The 24,303-nt window shown below is 38.0% G+C and overlaps 1 protein-coding gene across 1 annotated transcript in view; it reads right to left on the bottom strand.

Annotated features, from left to right (window-relative positions):
* The window catches only part of LOC126259895 (alpha-L-fucosidase-like), a 138,555-nt gene that overhangs the window by 72,262 nt on the left and 41,990 nt on the right, over window positions 1–24,303 (bottom strand). The window contains exons 2-3 of the mRNA XM_049956974.1: window positions 18,519–18,660; window positions 6,855–6,961 (exon numbers count right to left, since the gene is read on the bottom strand). Of these exons, the coding sequence (XP_049812931.1) occupies window positions 6,855–6,961; window positions 18,519–18,660 (249 nt within the window). The remainder of the gene's footprint in view (window positions 1–6,854; window positions 6,962–18,518; window positions 18,661–24,303) is intronic.

The following is a 24,303-nucleotide window of genomic DNA, read 5'->3' as shown; positions in this document are numbered from 1 at the left end:
TATTTACTTGGACATAAAATAATAGTGTACTTCAATCATAAAGCCTTGAGCTATTTAAAGGAATGCAAGCTCTATTATGATAGACTTACAAGATGGGCATTGTATTTACAACAATTCAACTTTGAAATTAAGTATACTAAAGGCATTGACAGCATAGTTGCAGATGCTCTATCAAGGTTACTGGTAGGAGGGGAAACAGAAATTTTTGATCAGAATGAAGAAAAACAGTTTAAAATGAGGTATATTAAAGGAGTCACAGATGAAAGTTGTTAGATCATTGTGTGGTAAAATCAGGAGGAGCCAGAACTGTGATACAAATTGGAAATTAATGAAGAGCTGTTTAGGGAAAAAGAACTATGAAAAATTAGACAAGTAATGTAAGGTGTTTAAAGGTACTCTATTGAGGAGAACTGATGAAGACTCGGACAACTGGAAACTATGCTGGCCTGAGGATGAAGCTGAGAGGTTAATTAGGTATACTCATGGTTCTAATGGTCATTGTGGCATTCAGAAGTGTATCCAGAAATTACAAGAAAACATATACTACTACAATATGGCCAAGAAAGTTAGAAAAGAATTGTCAACTTGTTATAAGTACCAAAGAGTCAAAGTAAGCAACAGAAAATGTCAAGTTGAAATGCAAAACATTACTCCTGCGCAACCTCTAGATTTATTCGCTGTTGATTTTTATGGGCCTCTTCCAAGAAGTAGGAGAGGCCACTGCTACATGTTTGTCATAGTGGATGTAATCAAGTTGTATCCTGTCAGAAAAGCCACAGGCAAAGAGATAGTTACAAAAGTTGAAAAAGACTATTTCTTAAATGTTGGGAAACCAAAAGCAATCTTGTTGGATAACGGTTCTCAGTTTTTGTCAAAAGTTTGGAAAGCCTTTGTTGATAAATCGGGAATCAAACATGTTCAAATACCTGTATATAACCTGTCGTCAAACCCAGCTGAGAGGTATATGTGCGAGATTGGTCATTTATGTCATACATATTGCAGTCATAAACAACCTACATGGTACGACCATGTACGAGATTTTGAAGATGTCATGAACAGCTTGCAACACACTTCCGCAGGATTTTCACCTTATGAAATTGTGTTTCATCTAAAACCAGACAACATTATCACAGAACTCGTAGAATTTCCACCATGCACAATGAAAACTATGCGTGAACGTGAAGCCATAGTCAAAGAAACAATGATAAAACAGGGGGAAATTAGAAAAAGACAACAAGAAGGCAAGATCAAAGCATCCAAGTTTAAAGTTGGAGATTATGTTTTAGTAAACTCACACGAGAAATAAAAAAATCTAACTTCTGAAATAAAGAAATTCTTTGATTATACATGGGTCCATTCGAGACTGCAGAGCATCCACACCCTAATGAATACCGTTTGGTGTATCCTAAATCCAGGAAAGTTCTCGGGCTAAGGAAATTTGTTTCATTGAAAATGTATAAACAAAAGGGGTAAGACTGTTCTGAGAAAGTTAAAAGGTGACTCAACAAAAGTTTTTCACTGGAAATTATGAAATGTTATGTATAAAAACTGACTGATTTTGATACAGTTTTGTGTCCTAGTTTATTATTTGTTTAAAATGTATATGCTGTACGAAGTGTTTGCGATGAATTTTCTCTGTGTAACATGTTTATCATGTTAGTTCTTGATATTTCTGTATGTTTATGCAATTTGAATGATATTTGATAATTTGTGTAATTTTAGCTTGTGTAACCTTCTCACACCACACTCGTTGAGACATCATTTAAAATGCAAACTACTAATCAGCACTAAATCTGTCTCGTAACAATTAACAGTTCTTTTAATTTTTTTTTAATCTTAAAGGCAGAGTTCTAATTACAACACACCTAAGTCGTTGAAATGTCCAACTATACTAGGGGAGAATCGTTTTTAGTAAACCACATGAATTACTGTATATTTGTTTCTCAACCACTGCAAAGCATAGGCAGTAATATTTTTTTCTAATTTTGATATATACATACCATTCTAAAACTTTCAAACATGATCCTACCCTTGCACTTTTACTGTGATTATGAGCCATTGTAACAGACTGACTGTAACTTTACTTTTGAAAAACAATTTAATTTTTTTTTATCCTAGTTTATCCTAGTTTATAGTTTGTGATAAGACATTTTACACCCAATATGTTAATGCATTTGTATTACATGTTTATTGAATTTATTATTATTTAAAGGATCCTTTTTGGACCAATCCATACCTGTGTAGTATCACAGATCCTGTAAACGTCTCCCATTGGATAAATATTACCAGAAGGATAAATATGTATCTTAACCATGTACTTACATATAAACATTATGTAACCAAAAGGTGATCCCTGTATGAGATTTTTAGATAACATGGCATTATAATCAATGAAGCAATACAAACAGCTAAGCTGTGGAAATGGTCGTGATTAACGGAAGTCACCTAAGTGCAGATGGACAATGTGGGACATTACTGTGAGAAGTGAGAAAAGTGGTCAACGAAAGAAAGTAAAACAAACCAGCAGTTAAAAGTTACAATCTTTCAGTGGTTTAATGTGAAGTTGTACAGCATTATGGACTCTTCTAAGTGAAAATTATGAATCTTCTTTTGTATTTCATTTACCTTAAGATTAACAATTGTATGTTTTGCTTTACTTTGTGTAACACAATTTCAGTGTTAAACCTAATGCCATGCCAATCGCTACGGGTGGAAATTTAGCATAATTCAAAGAAAACAGTCCTATTAAAGATTTTAATTTATTTAAAATCATATTCTTAGCAGTTCCATTATTCTGGTGTCAGACTTTTGTTTGCATGTTCATACTTACAAAATTCTTGGGGGGCTATTGTAATGGAACTGACATATAGATCTCATTTTGTTATACAGGGTGGCCCAAAAAGGATGGTCACATTTTAAATAACTATAACTCCATCAGTTTTACAAATTAATTTTATTCAATTACGTAACTAAATGCTCCCAGGCACCCAATTACAAGAACTAACCACAAAAAATCATGTACGGAAAATGACTTCCGGAAGATGGTGTCCTTCCTCGGTGATGCATTCCACAAGTCTTTCCTCGAAATTTTCCATCACTTTCACTACTGTTTCTTCTTGAATTGCCATAATTTCCGCACTGATTGCCTCCTTCAGATCAATTAAGTTTCGGGGCTTCTGTACGTAGACTTTTGACTTTAGGTATCCCCAAAGAAAAAAATCACAGGCTGAGAGGTCAGGTGATCTCGCGGGCCAGTGGACATCTCCAAAACGCGAGATGATGTGGTGGGGGAACATCTGCCTTAAAACACACATGGAGTCATTGGCTGTGTGGGCCATGGCCCCGTCCTGTTGAAACCAAATTCGATCTCGATTTACATGTAACTCTCGCAGTTTCGGCACCAAAAAGCTACGTAGCATGTTAACGTAACGTTTCGAGGTCACTGTGACTGTAGCGTTGTTCTCCTCAAAAAAATAAGGACCAACAATCCCCAATCTTGAAATTCCACACCAGACTGTTACCTTAGCACTATGAAGAGGCTTTTGGTGCAATTCTCTGGGATTATCTGCTGCCCAGTACCTGCAGTTTTGTTTATTGACATAGCCGTCTAAATGGAAATGGGCTTCATCTGACATAAGAAGCACAACATCATTATTAGAGTACAAGATGTCAAGCATTGATTCACAAAATCGTCTTCGCTGCTCAAAATCACGATCATACAGCTTTTGCGTGATCATAATTTTGTATGGGTGAAACTGTAACTCACGGCTTAAAATACGCTGCAACGAACTACGGCTGAGGCCTAAAGTTTGAGCACGACGCCTAGTGGAACGACGCGGGCTTTGCAGCACTGACGCTCTAACATCATCAATGTTCTGTGGAGTAACTGCCGTACGTGTACGCCCTGTAGATTTACCACTTTTGACAGACCCTGTTGTCCGGAATGCAGTCACCCAACGTGATATGGATCTGCGATCTGGAATGGGTCCATCACGCGCTACACCAAAACGTTGTCGAAACAATCGTTGCACAGTAATAAACGATTCATCATTTCTGAAAAACTGTTCCACAGCAAAAACACGATGCTCGACCGTCCACTGCGCCATCTCGTGGCAAACTGGGTGTAATGGCCGACTTGCAGACGGCCGGCAGTGGTCCCCCCTCCTCACCTTTCAATGGTACTACGCAGTTCAAATCCGACCATCCTTTTTGGGCCACCCAGTATTATACACTAAAGTTGTGTTAAAAAGCATTTGCTTAATATAATACTAGGTTAGGTGTTGCGGTCAATAATCGATATTGAAATTGTATGTTCTTTGTAGCTTATGACCGTGATCTTTGGTCTACAATGGGTTTTCAGCCACTTGAGTTTTGGCCGCGGTTGAGTGTAGTCATTTTCAAGTTTGGGCAATAAATATGTGTTTTTGTTACACATAAACTGTGAAATACTGTCATGATTTCGTTAGTCCAGTGATAATTAAAAACATGCACCTTTTTCCTGGACCCAGAGCAGCAAAGGAATCATCACCTAGACAACGAGACACCACATTGACAACGCAGACTCAGTAGCATCAACAAAGGAGACATCATGGCAAGCTCTACAAAGTACTATACAGCCATTAGCCACACTGTAATGGTGTCCTTATAGAGATAACTTTTCCAGGATAGTAGAGAGAGTTCATGACAACGGCCTCAACACCTTACCTCCCATTTACATCACCTGGCCTTCCTCAGCCTGACATGCCACCTCCTGAACACTGACCTCTACCTCTGCGATGGTTCCATCCATACTTCTGTGCCTACCAAGCTCACTAACCATCAATAGCACCTGCATTTTGACAGCTGTCATCCCTTCTACATCAAAAAATCATTTCCATATAGCCTGGCTACTTGTGGACAGAATATCAGCATATATGCAATGATGAGAATGTCTTTGCACGGTATGCCTGATGGTCTGACAAATTCCTTCACTGACAGGCACTACCGCCGTGAATCTAGTGCGCCAACAGATTTCTCATGCTATAGCCTTATTTACCCCTAATCCTCTCACCATTCCTAAGAAGCACCTGCATAGGAGCACCTCCCTGATTATCCAGTATCATCCCTGACTAGAGCAATTTCTGCACAGCACTGTAGGCGAGTGTGGCTAGCAAACAACTGTCCACTCAAATGAATGGTGACCACAGAACTGTGATCAATGTCAAATTGACCACCCAGTAGTGGAGCACACTGCTGAACACCATACGCCCAATTTCAATGGCTTATTCACAAAATGTGCTATCTGGACACTTGCTCCAACACCAACTTTCCTCTACTACGTAGATAGGAGTTATTCTTGTAACACATCTTTCGTTTCTGCAATCCTACTGGCAAAGGATTTATCTGAACACTACCGTGGTTTTCATTCCTTCATTTTCGCCTGTTGATGACTTGAAGCTTCTACTATTTGGTAAGCTGTTACTTTCACTCCTATATTATTTACATTCTGCCAGAACTCTCTGTGCCATATGAATAAACACCTTTGTCATTCTACAGCATACAATCAAACACAGTGTACATAATAATGAAAATTTTATGCCCAATGTCCAAGATGGATAATGTACTATCTCCATAATTTTTCTGAGCTGAACATCTCATTTACACATGGAGAACTTCAGAACTATTAGGTCCTTCCTCATGGATAAGACAGAGACTAGTTGGGGAAGAAAAGACTGGGCATGTCACTCAAACATCAGGATGACAGGAACCAGCCTGTTATGAGGATGGGGAAAATAAAGATATGTTTAGTTTTGTTTTGATTTAGAATATTCTGACATCCTCCTATTACCATTTGCTTCAATCTCTTCCATTTTCCTAAAAAGCTGGTTTTTGTGCTTGAGATGTTCTTCTCTTTTGCTTTCTTCATGTTTGCATAAGCACTGTTGTTAAATAATTGTTCCTTTTCTCTAAGTGTGCATAAGCATCATTTACTATGTTACTAAAACACTTGCATAATTTAATCTGACATTTCATCTTGTTCTTAAATATACTCTTAAAATCTAAAATCCTGGTTTCCTGTCTGAAAAGGCTCTTTCTTTCTTTCTTTCTAGCTTTGTATCCATTTCTACTCTGTGTCTTAACATCTATGATCACTCGCAATTTGAAAGTGGTTTAGGAACGTCATATCCAGAATGATTTCTTTATTGTTTGACACAGCATAGACAATTTCATTTTTAATTCCATTTGTATCTGACAAGTCTATTTTCTATTTGAATATTTCTGGGAGAATTTTTAAAAGATAAACATGTCATACTCTACTGTCTTATGATTTGTGTGATATTGGTATCACGTATGAAGCTTTTCACTGGAAAATCATTCTTTAGTTTTTGTATTACTTTCACATTAAAGCACACAAAGTATCATCTTGTACTGGGATTCAGGATACATACCAACACTTATTTCATATTTGAAGGACAAATCTACAAATATATCAGTGGTAAGGAGGTGGGCACCAAGATGGTTCTTTCTGGTCTGAATTGTTTCATGGGTAGCTTGGAGAAACTTCCCTGGGATTCAAATATCTTCACGCCCTTGGCAAATTTTTATCATATGAAATGAACTTTAAGTTCTTGGAATCACTTAACCAATTTAGAAATTTTCATGTTGACTTTCAAAGGTATAACCAAAGGCTGTCATTACACCAGCATAATACTCATTAAATAAAGAGATATAAATATACCTGCAACAACATTTAAGGAAACACAATACAATTATGAGTATCTAGTTGCAGGTCTACAATACATTACCTTCACAGAAGCACAGTGTGTCACTTTACATCTAAAAACATAATAATTGAAGAACACACTAAATCATACCAAGAAGATCTCTGTGCGGCCCCACATCCATAGCATTCCAGCTGAATGAATATTTCGAGGGCCAGAGTGTATATCCCTCATGGTGCTTGCTTGTAAGAACAATATACCTGAAAATGCAAGATGAATAATTTCTTATTAACTCATTTCCCAAATTACAAATCAATTTTCTACTTCCAGACAGATACAAAGTTCAGTTCCTATTTTGAAAAACACAAGTTATTGTTTAAAAGTAAAAGAAATAACTATCCCACTTAGTTCATTAAGGAAACAAATTTTAATATAAGTATCAACAGATAATAAAAGTCAGGTAGATTTTTCTGCCTTAATGTCACAGTACAATACAGCCCATGGAGAGACCAAATAAACAGGCAACATATATAATTCAAGTATTTAAATATAGACTTTACTGACAAACTTGTGAGCAAAAGGTATGGAATCTGACAGATATGTGTTACAGGAATAAAAAGGCCCGCTATCAACAATTACCTCATTAATTCAATGTTTCACAGATAATTTATACAGTAATGATTGAAATGATGTGGAAAGAGTCAGTTCACTAGATACATGTAAACAATTTGTTCAGATTAATTGCTCCATCCGGGGACTTACTAATAAAAATTTATACAATGACCTAATTTAATAAAAATGAGTGCATTTTTGTTTGAAACTACTCATATTATTAGTGAACCATGCTTACATTTGCAAACAAAGTAAACATATATGTCTTCTACACAAAACAAGCTACTTCTTTTTAATTAAAAACTCACTACAGAGTAGGAGGGAAAAGAAACAATTAGAGATAAAATTAAAAATCTGTTTTCTACATGTCAGACTTTTATGTTATCGGGAATACTATTGAAGACTTTTGTGGCTGCATGTTGTATACCTTCACAAGCCACTGAAACTTGCTAGTTCTGCAGCTGTGAACATCACTACTCTCAAACTGCGATGGGTTATTTATGACAAATTTAATTAGCAATAAATACTTTGGCCTAAGTGATGAACTACCCAGGACCTTATTCCACGAGTCATTAATTGGTTTGGTGCCTTCTCGGCAAAGCCCTTGATGTTTGGTAAGTGCCCCACTGGCTGTTGATTTGCAGCATTTCCTGTAGTACTTTGCAGTTTTCTTATTAGTATGCTGTTTGTTTCTGTTAGCTTGGAAAGCGTTACATGCCTCTCTCAGTTTTCATTTTATGTTCTTTGTATTACTAATGTGGTAGGTCGACCCACACAACACCTTCCAAAGTTGATGGATGACAGCAGAGTAGCCGCAGGATGTAGAATAGGGTAGCATCCCAAATCAGGATGACTGGATACGGGTTTGAACCATCGACCTCCCGAATGCGAGTCCAGTGTACTAGCCACTGCGCCACCTCACTCAGTGCAGCACAACAGTCCAGCACTAGTAGAGTACCACTGCAATTGCATGCAGCCTATAAAGTTCCAGTAAGCCAGTAAACCTGTGAGACAGCAATGGGTGTACATGCATAAAATAAGAGAGGCAGCTGAAATTCTGAAGCATCCTAGAGACGACAGTTAAAGGCTCTTGACATCTTGGTTGTCAGTAAGTCCATTAAGACAAGCCATGTGCACTAGCTGGGCAGCAAACTAACTGGACACTGTTGCAGCAGGTTAAACAAACAGCACAAGCAGAACTAATGTCATTTTTCTGCATGAAAGTGCAGTTCCCACAAACTTGTCACCAATTTAGAACAGAATTTTAGGACCAATAAAATCTCAGGAAATTGAAGTCTGTGGTCTCATGACACCATTAGGAATGCAATACATTGAAACATCTATCTCTTCTACTACCACTACCTCCTCCTCCTCCTCCTCCTCCTAGCTACACGAGTTGTGACAAAGCAAGCTGGGATAATTTTACTTACCTTCTTGTTTTGCCATTTGCCTCCTTAAATTCATTCTTTACTAATAACCATAAACATAAGTGAATATAATCTGCATTTACATGAAAGGGAAAGGTTGGCCCTCAGTTTTAAAGAATATAACAACATATCTAATTTTGTGCTTAGCTTTATGTATGTAACTGATTTGATTTTCTAATTTATTTCAACTATTCCTAGTTAGTATCTTTTGTTACAGAGTGAAATCAGTAATTGTTTCGTAACTTAAATTCTACTGTTGACGTATAAACAAATACAAATTCTGTACTAATTATAAACATTTGGGGTAACAACTAATAGTAATTTTAAAGGGTCTATTTGGATCTATTCAAAAAAATGTTAGCAAAACCAGCCCTTCAATAATTCCAAAGTTTTGTCAAAAGTGTTGTTTATGTAACAATATTTGTTAATTTCATGATTTAAACAAATAATTCGGCCTAACTCTTGTAGTGGAAGAAACTGTTAAAAAGACAGAATTTTTCGATGAATTCAGTTAATTTAATGAGTTAAATTTTGATTGTAATTTATGTAAACTAAACTTCAAAAAATGTGTAGTTTCAGCACCTATTATTGTGAGGATATATAAGGGCCCAATTTTTGGTCGCAAGACAGTCAGTCCACGTCCGAGTTTCAGACGAGGAACCTGTGTTGGTTAGAATGACAAACAATGCATCAACTTAACAGTCAAATATGTGTTACACCAATAGGCCACGTGTTAAACCAATGACAGTGTCTGCTCCATATGTACCTGATTATTCTTCAAGGACTGTGAACTTTGTTGTTTCACTGTTCCTAGATGTTCAACAGGAAATTATTGTAGAAGTATGTGGATGTTCACCTGCAACCTATTAATGAGGCTTATCAAAAGTCAAACAATAGTGCTCTGGTCATATAAATGTGTTTATGGGGGGTTATGAATAGTGACATTAAAACACTGTGAAACGCAACTGTGCATCTGTCAGCTACCACATTGACAGTAGACAGTAGTCGCACTTCTACCCCCTATATTTTCAGTCAGTATGTCGACACTGAGGATAACGATCAACGAAGAGATAAAGCAGGCAGAACTGTCACACAGTATACACCATGAGGAAAGTCACTGCAATGCATCTGAAATGTTGGTTGTTTCGGTATTCTGGTACTTTTAAGTATTTTATAAGATGATGCAACAGTATACCCAGAGGGAAATTATTGAGATTGACATCTGCCACAGAAACCTATGTATGTATATACTTGTCACATTTTCTTTGCAAGTCTCATAATTTGTAAATTCTCAGAATTTATATACTCTCTCTACATTTTGGTTTGGACATATAATGGCGAAAATATTATGTGCTACAGAGTTACGAAATTAATCATTTGATGTGGTTTTCATTTACAATAGCATAAATATTTCAGATGCAATCCAATCTGAAGGAATCTTTCACAGCAAGCCAGCCAATTTTTTTATCACATTTTTAAAAAATTCCACTCAGGAAAAGATCCCCTTTTGCTAGAGAATTATCTGATCACTGTACAGTCCAAAATTAGAAAGCAATGACCCATTTTAATGATCAGAAGGGGTATGGTTACTAAATGCAGCCCTGAGCACCAGCTGTTCAGAGCATGGTGTTCCATGAACCAACTCTGCACCATTGTTAAGTGGTATTCATAAAATCTCATCACAAGAGGGTCTATATTTGGTGGATTCTTCTTCATACATTAAACAGTTACAAGAACCAAAAGTAATTATCCCCTCCGACAATCACAACCATCAGATAAATTCCACCTGTCACACCACACAAATGATGTCTACAATAGTCCTTCGCAATGCAGTTATGACAGTGTGCATTCTACTGCAGTGCAAGTGATGGCATACACACACCTTTGGGAATGTTGGGAATCAATGTTATGAATCAATGCAAGAAAGGAGCAATCATGGTGGCAGGTAACTCTACAGCAACACAATTGCCGCCAGTGTTACTATTTAACTACCAGACCTTCCATTGTCTCAAGCTGGTCAAAGTACCATGGCAGATGTCACAAATTATTGTAACTCGTCAAAGCACATTAGGAACAACAATCAGAATAATACTCATAATAATACTCATGACTTGACGGGGGCATATGCAAGCTTGTTTCAACATTAACACATTATACTACCCAAAGCCAACTGGATCCAGTTGTACTACACATTCAAGACAGAATCGTGTGTGTCCTCGTGTCTACAGTGGGACTTAGAACCCTGCAATGGAGTGCGTGAGCAGCAAGATGTAAAAGAAGAAGCCTGTTTCATGAACACATACCATTTGTCTATTGATTCTGACAATTGTAGATATATAGTACCAGCCTAACTACTGAATTAGATTCTTCAGATACAATATAATTCAAGAGAGCAGAGAGATGGGACGGACAGCACCAAGCCTTTATAAGGTGAAGGTACCACGTGGGCTAAATGTTGTTTAACAGTATGAGGTTTTGCTCAACTGTTAGTGAAAGAATTGTTGCACTATTTTGGTCTCTTGCCACACACCCCCATTGGTAGCATGAGAATTATGGTCATTAAAGAATTAAATAAAGTGGTAAAGTGGCTGTGATAGATACCAGCAATTAATGGCCTTTCTTGCATTGTAAGCCTCACTTTAGAACCAACACACATTTATTCAGCAAAGAAGTAGCATTCTATAACAATGGATTAAATTGTCCTCTGGTCCACAAACCAAACAATAACAGGTCCTGATTGAAATTAATATAAGTCCAAGCTTCACAACTTCATTGAGCAGGCATATTGTCATCAAGGTTAGTTCAAAATAAGTCTTGTGATAGTGGAAACAATCCACTTATTAATAGAAGTGCCATATGGGAATGTTATACCAATTTCCACAGGACATGTAACGTGTACATCACTTTAGTCATGCAGCAATCAGGAAGCACAGTAGTCACTATCCTACCATAAGTCTAATCCAGTCCATATAAAAAGCAGCAGTGGCCATAGTTCATTTCAATAATACCTCTAGTTCAAAGCAGCTCATATAAAAATACAAGATGGCTCATTTACAATTGTACCACTTAACTGTCCACTGAGATTAGTCATATTAACTGTTGTGTGGCTGAAAATCTTCCCACAGGCACAGTCCCATTATTTAATATGCAGTGACCATAGCTCTCAAGCTACCCTGCAGGGCAAAATCCCAAAATGGTGCTATTTTCTTTCATTAATAGACAAACCCCCTTTCCCCCTCCCTCCATCAAGCACGGACTTAGCTGCTGGTCAAGTAGCTTGTATGCCTCTGTGATAGAGATAGCTGTACTGTATGTGCAACCACAATGGAGTGGTATCTGTTGAGAGGCCAGGCGAATGTGTGGTTCATGAAGAGGGTTTCAGTAGTTGCAGGGGTAACAGACTGATCCAGCCTTGTAACATCACCAAAACGGCTTTGCTGTGCTGGTACTGCGAATGGCCAAAAGCAATGGGAAACTACAGCTGTAATTTTTCCTGAAATCATGCAGCTCTACTGCATGGTTAAATATGGATGATGTCTTCTTGGGTAAAATATTCAGAAGTTAAAATAGTCCAACATTCAGATCTTCAGGTGGGGACTACTCAGGAGGATGTTGTTATCAGGAGAAATAAAACTGGCATTCTACAAATTAGGTAGGTAGGCTAGAAAATTTAAAAAGGGAAATGGATCAGGTGAAGTTAGATATAGTGGGGATTAGTGAAGTTTGTTGGCAGGAGGAACAGGACTTCTGGTCAGTTGAATACAGGATTAAAAAGGCAAAATCAAATGGGGTAATGCAGGAGTAGGTTTAATAATGAATCAGGAAATAGGATTATAAGTAAGCTACTACGAACAGCATAGTGAACACATCATTGTAGCCAAGATAGACAGGAAGCCCACACCCATCACAGTAGTACAAATTTATATGCCAACTAGCTCCACAGATGATAATGATGATGATGAGACAATGAAAGATATGACAAGATAAAAGAAATTGTTCAGATCGTTAATGAGGACAAAAATTTAATAGCGATGGGCGACTGGAATTCAGTACTAGGAAAAGGAAGAGAAGGAAAAATAGTAGGTGAATATGGACTGAGAGAAAGCAATGAAAGAGGAAGTCACTTGGTAGAGTTTTGCATGGAGCATAATTTAATCATCCCTAACACTTGGTTTAAGAATCATAAAAGACAGTTGTATATGTGAAAGTTTGGCTCACTTTGCTCTTGGACACAATTTGGCAGTGGTCATTCATCCTGGTGAACAGTTGGTTGGTAGTCATACCAATATGAAAAGTCATACAATGATTCCAGTAGAGCTGGTGTAAGACAGGGCTGCTTTCACACATAGCCTGACCCCTGATGGGGTAGGATAAATCTGTGACAGAACTGGAATAAGAAGTGCTGGGTAGCCAGATTGGGCAGGTCTTGCACCTGCATCTTCCATAGGAATATGAAGCCAATCCACCCACTCAGCACTTCCTATTCCGGTCCTAGAGGAGCATTCCAGCCACCACCTCCAAAAGTTATATAGCCTGCTGACATCTTGCTGCCACCTACGGACACCACTAGCCAACCCCTATCCTACCTACAGTGTTCCTCCTTGTCAACTCCTCATACCAGGTGTGCAAATATGAAATGTGGATTTCAGACAACAGATGTCATGCCAGTGCAGCTTCTGCTATAAACATTTGACACTGTGCCATTTTGTTGTGTCATCAACAAGTATAAGGCATCCACAAGTGATAAATTGGGATAGTGTGTGCATAGTGTTGTGCTCAACATGTCAAAATTTGTATCTAACAAAGAGCATTTGCAGACAGCATTAATTTTTTGTTTTAATCTGAAGAAAACTGCTGCTGAATCATACTGACTACTTTAAGGATCTTATGGTGAAAATGCTCCATTGGAAGATATGGGTGAACGATGGTTTAGAATTAAATGGTGACTTCGATGTTGCAGACAAGAAGTGCGTAAAACTGCCAAAAAATATTAAGATATGGAATTGGAAGCACTATTAAACAAAGATGATTCGCAAACACAAAAAATAACATGTCAAGCAATCAGGCGTTAGTCAACAAGCTGTTTGTAATTGGCTACAAGTGATGGGAAAGATTCAGAATACCGGTAGATGGGTACCACATGAGTTGAATGACAGGCAAATGGAAATGCTCAAAGCACTTGACATTTTGCTCACTCGGTACAAAAGGAAGTAATTTTTGCATCATATAGCTACAGGGGATGAAAAGTGGATTTAGTTCAAGGACCCAAGTGCAAAAAAAATCATGTGTAGACCCAGGCACACTATCCACATTGACTGCAAGACTGAATCACTTTGTCAGAAAGATGATGCTCTGGTTGAGCCAGAGGGGTGTGGTCTATTATGAGCTGTTAAAACCTGGGGAAATGGTTTATACTAAACACTACCAACAGCAATTGATCAATTTGGACTGTTTGCTGGTTGAAAAAAGGCCACAATAATGAAACATGCAACACAAAGTCAATTTTCTTCATGATAATGCTCCTGAGTCACTGGAAGCATTCAGCTGGGAGGTTCTACCTCATGTGGCTTATTCACCAGTATTGGCTCCTTCCAGTTACCACTTGTTTGCATCAATGGGTTGCTGAGCAACGCTTAAGTTCATACAAAGATGTGAAAAATTGATCAATGAATGATTCACAGCAACAGGGGAAATTTTTTCCTGGCATGGTATTCACAAATTGCCTGAAAGATGAAAAAAATGCATAACAAATGATTGATCATATTTGAATAAAGCACTATTTGTCATTCTTCTGAATTTAACACGTTTTTCTAGGCAAAAAATTCGTATTTCGTACTCGTAAACATGGCAGCACCCAGACTCTGCCCAGATGACCTTTTTAATTAGCCACAGCCCCCAAAACTCTCAATCAACACTCCAATAAATCCAGAGCTGAAACATTCCCAGAAACTGTTGTCAGCCTTTCCATCAAAATCCTCAGCATAATAGAAATGTCAGTTCCATTCAAAGACCTTACCTTTAGTTCTACACTCAAATTTAACCATGTTGGATTTGTCAAAGACCTATTCTCCTTCTCCCAGTTCCTGAAACGGAAACACTTCTTTGCCAGAAATCCCTCCAACCAAAGCCAAGCTAATTCCAACACTGAACCCTGTCTCCCCCAACTCATACCACTATCCGACTTTGATCCTCCCACTCTCCTATCTAACCACTGGCATGTCACCTTCCAGGAAGTCCTTACCTCCAACTTGGCCTCAATGTCCGTACCCAGGTTCCTTCCTCAGAACACCAACCTTTCAGCAGAAGAGAGGACAGCCATACACAACACCAAAACAAATCCTGACTTAATCACCCTAACTGCAAACAAAGGTACCAACACTGTCATTTTCATTCACAGTGTCTACCTAGCAGTGTCTACCTCTGCAAATTATCTGACTCCTCCACCTATAAGTCTGCCAGAGTGATTCCATCCCAGAAGTCCAACTTAACTTCCAATCGCTTATTCAAGCCTTAGGCCCTTCCCAGAACCTCTCCCCTGAATCTGTTTTCCCTCTTCACTCCACACACCCAACTTCTACATATTCCCCAAAGCCCAGAAATGCAACAATCTTGGACACACCATTGTAACTGGTTATGGTGCCCACTTTGAAAGAATTTCAGCCCTCTCTGATCAACACCTCCAACCAGCTGTCCATAATATGGCCTCCCATGTCAAACATAACAACCACTTCCTTCACTGACTCTCCATCATCCCCACCCCTTTATCTTCTTATTACTGCTGACATAACTTCCCTATACACCAACATCCCTCATATCCATGGTCTTGAAACTATTGAACACAGCCTTTCATGACATCCTTCAGACTCCAAACCCACTATCACATTCCTAATACATTTCACTGATTTAATCCTAACCTACAATTATTTCTCCTTTGAAGGGAACATATACAAACAAATCCACAGCCCTGGGCACCCACATGGTACTTTCTTATGCCAACCTGTTTATGGGCATCTAGAGGAGACCTTCTGAGTCTCCCAAAATGTCAAACCCCTAGTCTGGATCAGGTTCATTGATATCTTCATAATCTGGGCTCAGGGCCAAGACACCTTATCTTCATTCGTTCACAACCTCAACACCTTCTCTTGCATCCAATTCACCTGGTCCTTCTCAATCCAGAATGCCACCTTATAGGACGTTGACCTCCTGCTCTCTGATGGCTACATCCACACCTCTGTCCACGTTAAACCCACTAACCACCAACAGTACATGCAATCTGACAACTGTTGTCCCTTCCACACTGAAAAGTCTCTTCCATACAGCCTGCACACCTGAGGATGGTGTATCTGCAGTGACAAGAACTCCCTTGCACAGTATGCTGAACATCTCACCATGGCCATCTCAGACACACACTATCTCCCCCGGACCTAGTCCTCAAACAGCTCTCCTGTGTTGTTTCCCTGAAACATCCCCAATCCTCCCACCACCCCCAAGAACCAGCTACAAAAGTAATGCCCCCTCTGTCACCCAATACCACTCTGGACTGGAAGAACTGAACCACATCCTTCATCAAAGCACTGATTACCTGTCATCATGCCTTGACATGAGGGACACCCTACCAAAGATCCTTCCCACCCTCCTAAAGTAGTGTTATGCCTCCTGCCCCCCCCCCCCCCAACCTCCACATGATCCTAGTCCATCCCTATGCCATCCCAATAACACCACTTGCCACAGGGATCATACCCATGTGGAAGACGCAGGTGCTAGACCTGCCCAATCCACCCACAAAGCACTTCCTTTTCCAGTACTGTCACAGGCTTACCCTAACCCATCACAGGCTGGGTCAGCAGCTATGATATATATCAGCTTTGCTGCAATCATTGCATGGTATGACTATCAACCAGCTGTCCACCAGGATGAAAGACTACCCCAAAACTGTGGCCAAGAGCAAAGTAAATCACCTAGCAAAGTAAACCACCTAGTGGCCCAACATGCAGCTGAACGTAACATGCTTGACTTCAATCGCTACTTCACAACATGGGCCATCTGGATACTCCCATCCACTACCAGCTTTTCTGAAATGCACAGTTGGGAATTATCCTTACAACACATTCTTCACTCCAAAAATCATACCAGCATCAACCTGCGGTAACCTACTGTTGCCATGCCCTCCACTCAATAGTTTCCACCCCCTCTGTCCTATCCACTCCTCCCCATTCACATTCCCCACCATCACTGTGTGCCAGCCTCTGCCAATGCTCCCATCTCTCTTTCCTCTTCCCTGCTCCTTTCTTTTTCCAGCCCTCCCCCCTTGCCGGTACCCTGCTCCACAGCCTCCCGATGCTGCACCTGGTGGCAGTCTTGACATGTCTCCATTACTCCCTGCACACTCTGCCAGACAGCAATCTTCCCTTTGCGAACCCATACCCTACTATCCCTTTCCCTTGTCTGCGCCCAGTATATTGCTGTTTTCTTTCCATATGTCAGTTGCTTTCTGGTCTGAGCTGCCACAGATGGCAGTTGTGTGTGGGGGGTGAGCTGGCTTGTGTGAATAAATGTTTGTGTGTTGCCTTTTCTGAAGAAGACTTTGGCTGAAAGCTAAATGTGTAACAGACTGTATGTTTTGCCTGCTTGCAGCTCAATTGTCATCTTTAGCAGTGAGTAACAATCTATTCTTTTCCTTATATTGTTAAAGTTACACTGCAAGTATAATATGTATAACATATCTTTTTTCAAAAAATTATAAGCAACTAGGTCAATGGACATTTAGCCAGCTTGAGTTGGCCTAGAACCTACTATGTTCCTTTTACCTATGTAGTTAAATGGATTATGGTCAGGATGAACATGCCATTTCTGGTTCACGGACAGTCTACTCACATCTTCCTCAGGTTGTATTCACTTGTTAATGTAAGGAGTTTAAATATCATAAATTTGACACATCACATGAGTTTTGGGGCAAAAACTAAAGTTCAGTTCAATGGAGGTTGCTTTAAAGTGACACTGGTGTACTGAAAGTTATACAAAGATAGCAGTTTTCTGCTATGACATGACATCAAACTTTTTTCATTATTATTTTCTATGATGCTGGGGTGCATGTGGAGGAAGTTGTGAGAGGTGTTGGGGCACACACATTATGAGTTTCATTTGTATTCCACAGACCTAAAAGTGTCTCACCAAGTCCCCGGCCAACCACATGATATCCACCCTTAAGGTTGTCTGTGAACTCAGCTGCCCCATGGTTGTGTGTAATGAGTGCAGAATGACAGCAGAGGATGTGCAGCACAGATAATTCATCCTTGGCAATGACTCACAAAAAAAAAAAAGACAGTGAGGAAAATCTTGCAAATATTAAGGAAAACTGCGGCTATGGATAAACACCTGAGTAATTATTTAGGTGTTGATACATATCAGTATCTGAAGTCTGTAGGGTGCCATGTCTAAGCCCCTGGACAGATGAACCAGTTGCCGATATGTGCCAAATGAGTGTACACTGGCTACAAAAAGTGCAGTGAAAGAAATGAATAAATGTTATTGCAGGGAACTCACCAAATACATGGAGAGAAAGCTCACCGAGACATGTACATTACTAAGGAACATAGTTTCCCATGTGGATAATGACATGCCTCAAATCTTAATTCTTGTACTTGTTACTTTATTTCTTTCATCATACCAATCAGAGGGCTATTTTTAATTGTGTGGTACACATGATTAGTAAACTCAATTTATTACCTTACAAGCTACATTCTTATTACGAAGTAACTGGTTACATAAATGTACTCACTTAGCTCCAGAATTTTTAAAGATTTCTGCCCAGTCATCGGGGTTATAAAACTCGGCTTTAAAGTCAGGAGCAAAATCTTGGTAAGTGAAACCAGGCCTATAATTGTCTCTCATATATTCTGCATAAGTGCTGCTGTTGGACTCTGAAATGCAAAATTGTTTATGAAAAAATATTCAGCAGTTTTTGCTATGACAGTAACTATTCAAGCCAACTATGGCAGCAAGAAAACTTGCAAAAACAATGTTGTTACTGGATCTTATATACTTATTTGTTTTTCTCTTTGAGACCCACTGTATTAACAAACTCCTGACACAATTATCTGCAAAATTGTAAAGAGCACATCAGTTAATATGAAATCTGCTATTTCATAAAAGTTATGGTTTCATTATTCCTTTTCTTTCCCCCAAGCAAAAGATGTTCTCTGTTGTTATGGATAGCTGTACCCTGGATATTTGAAGCAGTAAGACTAGTGTAATACTCTATGATTGTACTATAAATGTGCCCAGAGTTGGTCAGACTGCAATGGCTTTGCATAGCAGACACAGGCGACATTCCACAGCATAGTGTAACATACCACTTTGTGTTGCACACTCCATTTAGGACTGACCAATGACGATCATCAACTGCTACAAAAAAATTATTTAATGTAGTGTGGAAGGTGGGACACACGTGTTGAGCATAAGGTTTCTCTATACAAGCATGTTAACTGAATGGCGATGGAAACAGCATTTCCAGTGGATGGGGTGGGCTGGCAGCAGCTCTCATTTGGTCACACTTCCTGTTCCTAATGTTTTATCCTTGCAGTGGACCCTCACATTGGAGTTGTGCCTGCCTTCATGGAAGAAGAGGAGCCTGACAATGCATGAAAAAGTCACAGAACAAAAGAAGTTCTGGCATTTCACTAGCTCAAAACACCTAGACCAACCCTTGGAGGACAATCACTCGATCAGAGTCTCACTTAGAAGGTTGCCTTCTCGTGTGAGAAAGGAAATTTGGTATATAGACTGGAAAATGGTAAGTAATCTATTAACTTTCTTAGGAGGATATTATATATTAAATAAGGAACAGGTAGATTACTCTCAGACTGATAACACAAGTTTCAGAAAATCAGAAGGAAATTGCTACCCCTCTTGGTTTCTGCACCAGAATGAAAGTAAATTTTGCAAAGTAAGGAAGCAGAGTAACTTTAATCAAGATGAACAGAGAGGTAATCAGGCAAAAATTGTTCCATCGTCCTGTCAGACTATTTAGAGATTCACAGCTACTAATGACAACACATACATCAGTCTTTAGTGATCCAGCCCCTCAGGAAACAGTGGACGCAGAGGCCCATTTAAAGAGAAATTGGTGGCCCTAATGTACCCAGGTTCAATAAAAGATTGGTTACTAGAGGAACATAATAAAGAAAAGCAAGAAATAACTCGCCCAGTCATCAGCAGAAAAAATCTTTGAAGCAAAAGTGGAAATATCTTTACACTCAGGCAGTCAAACACTGATTATATACCATTAATTAACGTCAATTCTTCATTGATTATATACCAGTAATTAACGTCAATTCCTAAAAGGAAATGTGTGTGCCCTATCATTCCTATGGCAGGCGTATATGCAGTGAGTATTAAGGGGAATAAAGGAAGGCTGATAAAAGAAGGAATGCCCATAAACCTAAATGACTGTGTTCATAATCAAACATTAAATTACTTGAATATTCAATACTGCTGGGATTAGATTGGATTTTGAATTACAGAGAATCTTTAGATTGCAGGGTAATATGGTGTCATAGGAATTCCAAAATACAGCTTATAAAATGTTATTTTTATATAATACACTTGCCTTTAAACCTTAATTATGAATAGTAGCCCACATTCATATCATGGAAACAGCAAAGGCTATAGCAGTAGATGACCAGCTGATTACAGAAACAGAGGTAATAAAGAGCATTTGTGAGGAAACTCACAAATCAGGTGTACTACCCAAAGACCAAAATGAGGATTTACAGAATACATTATTATGATAGAAAGGAGATTTCTGATATAAACGAAGACTAAACGGTGATTATGTCGGTATTCTTAAAAAGTTATATTGCTTACAACAATTCATTATGGGAAGTGAAGAAATCTGCAGGAGTGCACCTAGTGTTATATGCAAGAACTATACAGATTGATATGGTATTGACAAGTTACTGTCTCATTTTCAACAGGCAAAATTGGAGTTAAAAGCCGTGTACTGACAGGTACCCTTATACAAAGATTCAAGACCTTGAGGGAAAATATTATCAATTTAAGGTGCTGCCATTTGGCCTAAACACAACAATAGCGATATTTATCCAAGGCCTGGACATACCTTTAGCAGGGTTGCCACAAGTTTCCCCAAGTGAAGTTCCCTGATAATGCTATGATTTCACGACAAATTTTAGCATTTTTACCAGACAAGTTTTGGGATCTCAAGGGTGAGTAAAGACATAAGTTGACAAAATGTAAGGACTTCTATTTCTCTAAATGTGTTATTAACACATTGGTTTTGAACGAACAGCAATTTGTCTCCTTTACTGGATTTATGATCTGAAGGTTACGTAAACAGGTAAGTTGTGTAAATGAAAGCCATTTTTGATGAACAATTCCTGGTTTACTAACAAGTTAACTCTAGCTTTGAATTAACAGCAATTCCGTAACTGCTGACACTAAATCAGAAAAAACTGAGACAAAAACATTTTATTCGCAAACTTTTCTTCTGTTCTTGTTAGCTTCCTTTTTTTGTTGCTTTATTCAACTTCTAAATACACAGATGGTGAACATTACATTGTAAAACACTCAGGTAAAAATGCTACAAAAATATCAGTTCTCTTCAAATGCAGAACAAATGCTGACACATGTCTGTTATGATGTAACCTTAAAAACACAAATTTACCAAAGAAAAGAATTAAAGCTTGTACAGAAAATTTTACTTGATTAAAATTGCTTTTGATCTAATAGCTATGACAGTGACATTTGTGAAATCATAATTTAAAAGAAACTTTTATGACAGAAAACCAATATTTAATTACAATTTATCACTCCAAAATCTCATACACCACGTTGAATACTTTGATTTTAACGTATTTACATTAAGACCATGTGATAATTTCCATCAATGTTTTTAAAGACTAAACATATTTTCTGTGGAATCAAACCTTTTAAACATATGTGATGGTATAAAATCATCATACAAATTTTTTGAATCAAAGTGCAAGAATTTAATAAGAACAGAAAACTGTCCATCAGATTAAAATCAATATGTGAAAATTCAGTAATTTTCAGCAAATTAGGTGACATTTTCAGTCCCTTCATGTAAAAATCAAACACATTTTAAGCTGTGAGAAAACATGCTCCGTGTATAAAATGAGCAGTCCAAGGATTGAGGCATTATACTCAGTCTTAAATGATAGTGTGTTTATTTTTACACAGCTTCAGTCTCAATAATTACCAGCAGTTCCAATAATTACCATCTGGGACTGGAGGACTAAGAAAACAGAACAACTATATACAAGTGCTAAAGTAATATAACAAGACATATAGGTGTATGTGCGGATGGATATGTGTGTGTGTGTGCAAATGTATACCTGTTCTTTTTTCCCCCTAAGGTAAGTCTTTCCGCTCCCGGGATTGGAATGACTCCTTACCCTCTCCCTTAAAACCCACATCCTTTCATCTTCCCCTCTCCTTCCCTCTTTCCTGATGAAGCAACCGTTGGTTGCGAAAGCTTGAATTTTGTGTGTATGTTTGTGTGTCTATCGACCTGCCAGCACTTTCGTTAGGTAAGTCACTTCATCTTTGTTTTTAGATATATTTTTCCCAAGTACATTTCTTCATCCTTTTTATAAATTGATTATCTTATATTTTGTTAGGTGCAGGCACAGAAAATTTAAAATTTGTACTTGAAGTTAACTTTCAGCAAATACTGAATGTTTACCTGCCCAAAATCATACACAATGTATCTGAAAAGTTGTTAAGCAAGAAAATAAGAACTTTTAACAACAATTCAAATCATAACAATAGTACACATCCTTGTAACACATTGCTGGAAATGGCAATTCACCTACACATTAACAACCTTGATTGTCTTGTATTTTTATTGGTCCTGCTGTCTACAAAGCAGCTTATGCATAAGACATTGGACAAGTCAACCTATAAATATACAGCTGAAAGTCATTTCTAGGCATATGTATTTCCTTCAGGAAATTTCAACCCGTTTATAAATGGTCTTGAAGATTTATTATCTCATCTAAAACTAAAAAACAAAGAACTAGTGGTTGCTGGTGATTTTAATATGGATGTCCTGAAAAACACTGTCAATGAACAGTTACTGAAATCAGTTACATTTTCATTCAATTTAATTTCTACTGTAAATTTCCTAACTAGGGTATACAAATGTTCTAAGACTACCATTGATAATATCTTTATAGACAATTCTAGGCAACTAAGCCACATTACAAACCAGTAGTAAATGGGCTATCTGACCATGACATGCAACACGTAACATTAAATTTTGAAAATTGTCAGGGTAAAACATCTATCAGAACTGAGTACAGAAGCCCAATAAAACAGTCAAAAACTGAGAAATTTAGGAGATTGCTCGAAGAAATTAATTGGACGGATGTTTACGGCATCCAAGACACAATTGGAAAATACAAAACATTCATTAATAAAGTTAGCACCTTATTTGAAAATTGTTTTCCCCTGAAGGTAACTCAAATTATGCAGAAGTCTAATCAGAAACCAAGGATCACACAAGGGATAAAGATATCATGTGAGACAAAATGGAAACTCTATCTGATGTGTAGGGACACCTTTGATACTAGCATTATAGTTCATTACAAAAATTACTGCAAAATATTGAAGAAGGTTATCCAGAAATCTAAACACCTGCATTATGAGAAGAAGATAAATACATCCAGCAATAAAATAAAACAATATGGGATGTAGTTAAGTCTGATACAGGTAGGACCAGAAATGAGGAGGAACAAATAGCTCTAAAAATAAATGAAACCTTGGTAACAAATGCATGTTGTGTTGCAAACCATTTAAACAAGTATTTTGTCTCTGTTAGTGATAGCATGGGGTTGTCAGGTTCAGTAAATAATGCAATGGAATATCTGAGACCAGTGCACACAAGCAATCTCAGTAAAATGGAATTGGCACTTACTTCACCCAAAGAAATAGAATCCATCATAAAGTCCTAGTGGTTATGATAACATATCAACAAAGTTAATAAAAGAGTGTTCATGTGAGCATAGTAATAGCTTAAGTTATTCGTGTAATCAATCACTTATCACAGGAACACGCCCGGACTGGCTTATATATGTTGAAGTTATACCTCTCCACAAGAAAGGGGACAAAGAAACGCCGTCAAATTACCGACCGATCTCAATTTTGCCAGCTTTTTCTAAAATATTTGAAAAGGTTATGTTCAAGTGTCTATTTATGCACCTTAGTGAAAATGACATACTGTCAAAGTCACACTTTGGGTTTCTTAAGGGTTCTGAAATTGAGAAGTCTATTTACACTTACAGTGAAAATGTCATTAATTCATTAGACAACAAATTAGAGGCAATTGGCATATTCTGTGACCTGTCAAAGGCTTTTGACTGTGTGAATCAAAGCATTATTTTCAGTAAATTAAAATATTATGGCATCACTGGTAGTGCTGCAAAGTGGTTTCAGTCATATCTTACTAATAGAAAACTAAGGGTATCATTATGTAATTCTTCAGCAGCAGGCAATCTGACATCATCTGACTGGGAAGAAATTAC

Source organism: Schistocerca nitens, chromosome 5 (assembly GCF_023898315.1).
Source record: "Schistocerca nitens isolate TAMUIC-IGC-003100 chromosome 5, iqSchNite1.1, whole genome shotgun sequence".
In the NCBI taxonomy this organism is placed as follows: Eukaryota; Metazoa; Arthropoda; class Insecta; order Orthoptera; family Acrididae; genus Schistocerca; species Schistocerca nitens.
This window is presented reverse-complemented; position numbering and strand designations above follow the sequence as displayed.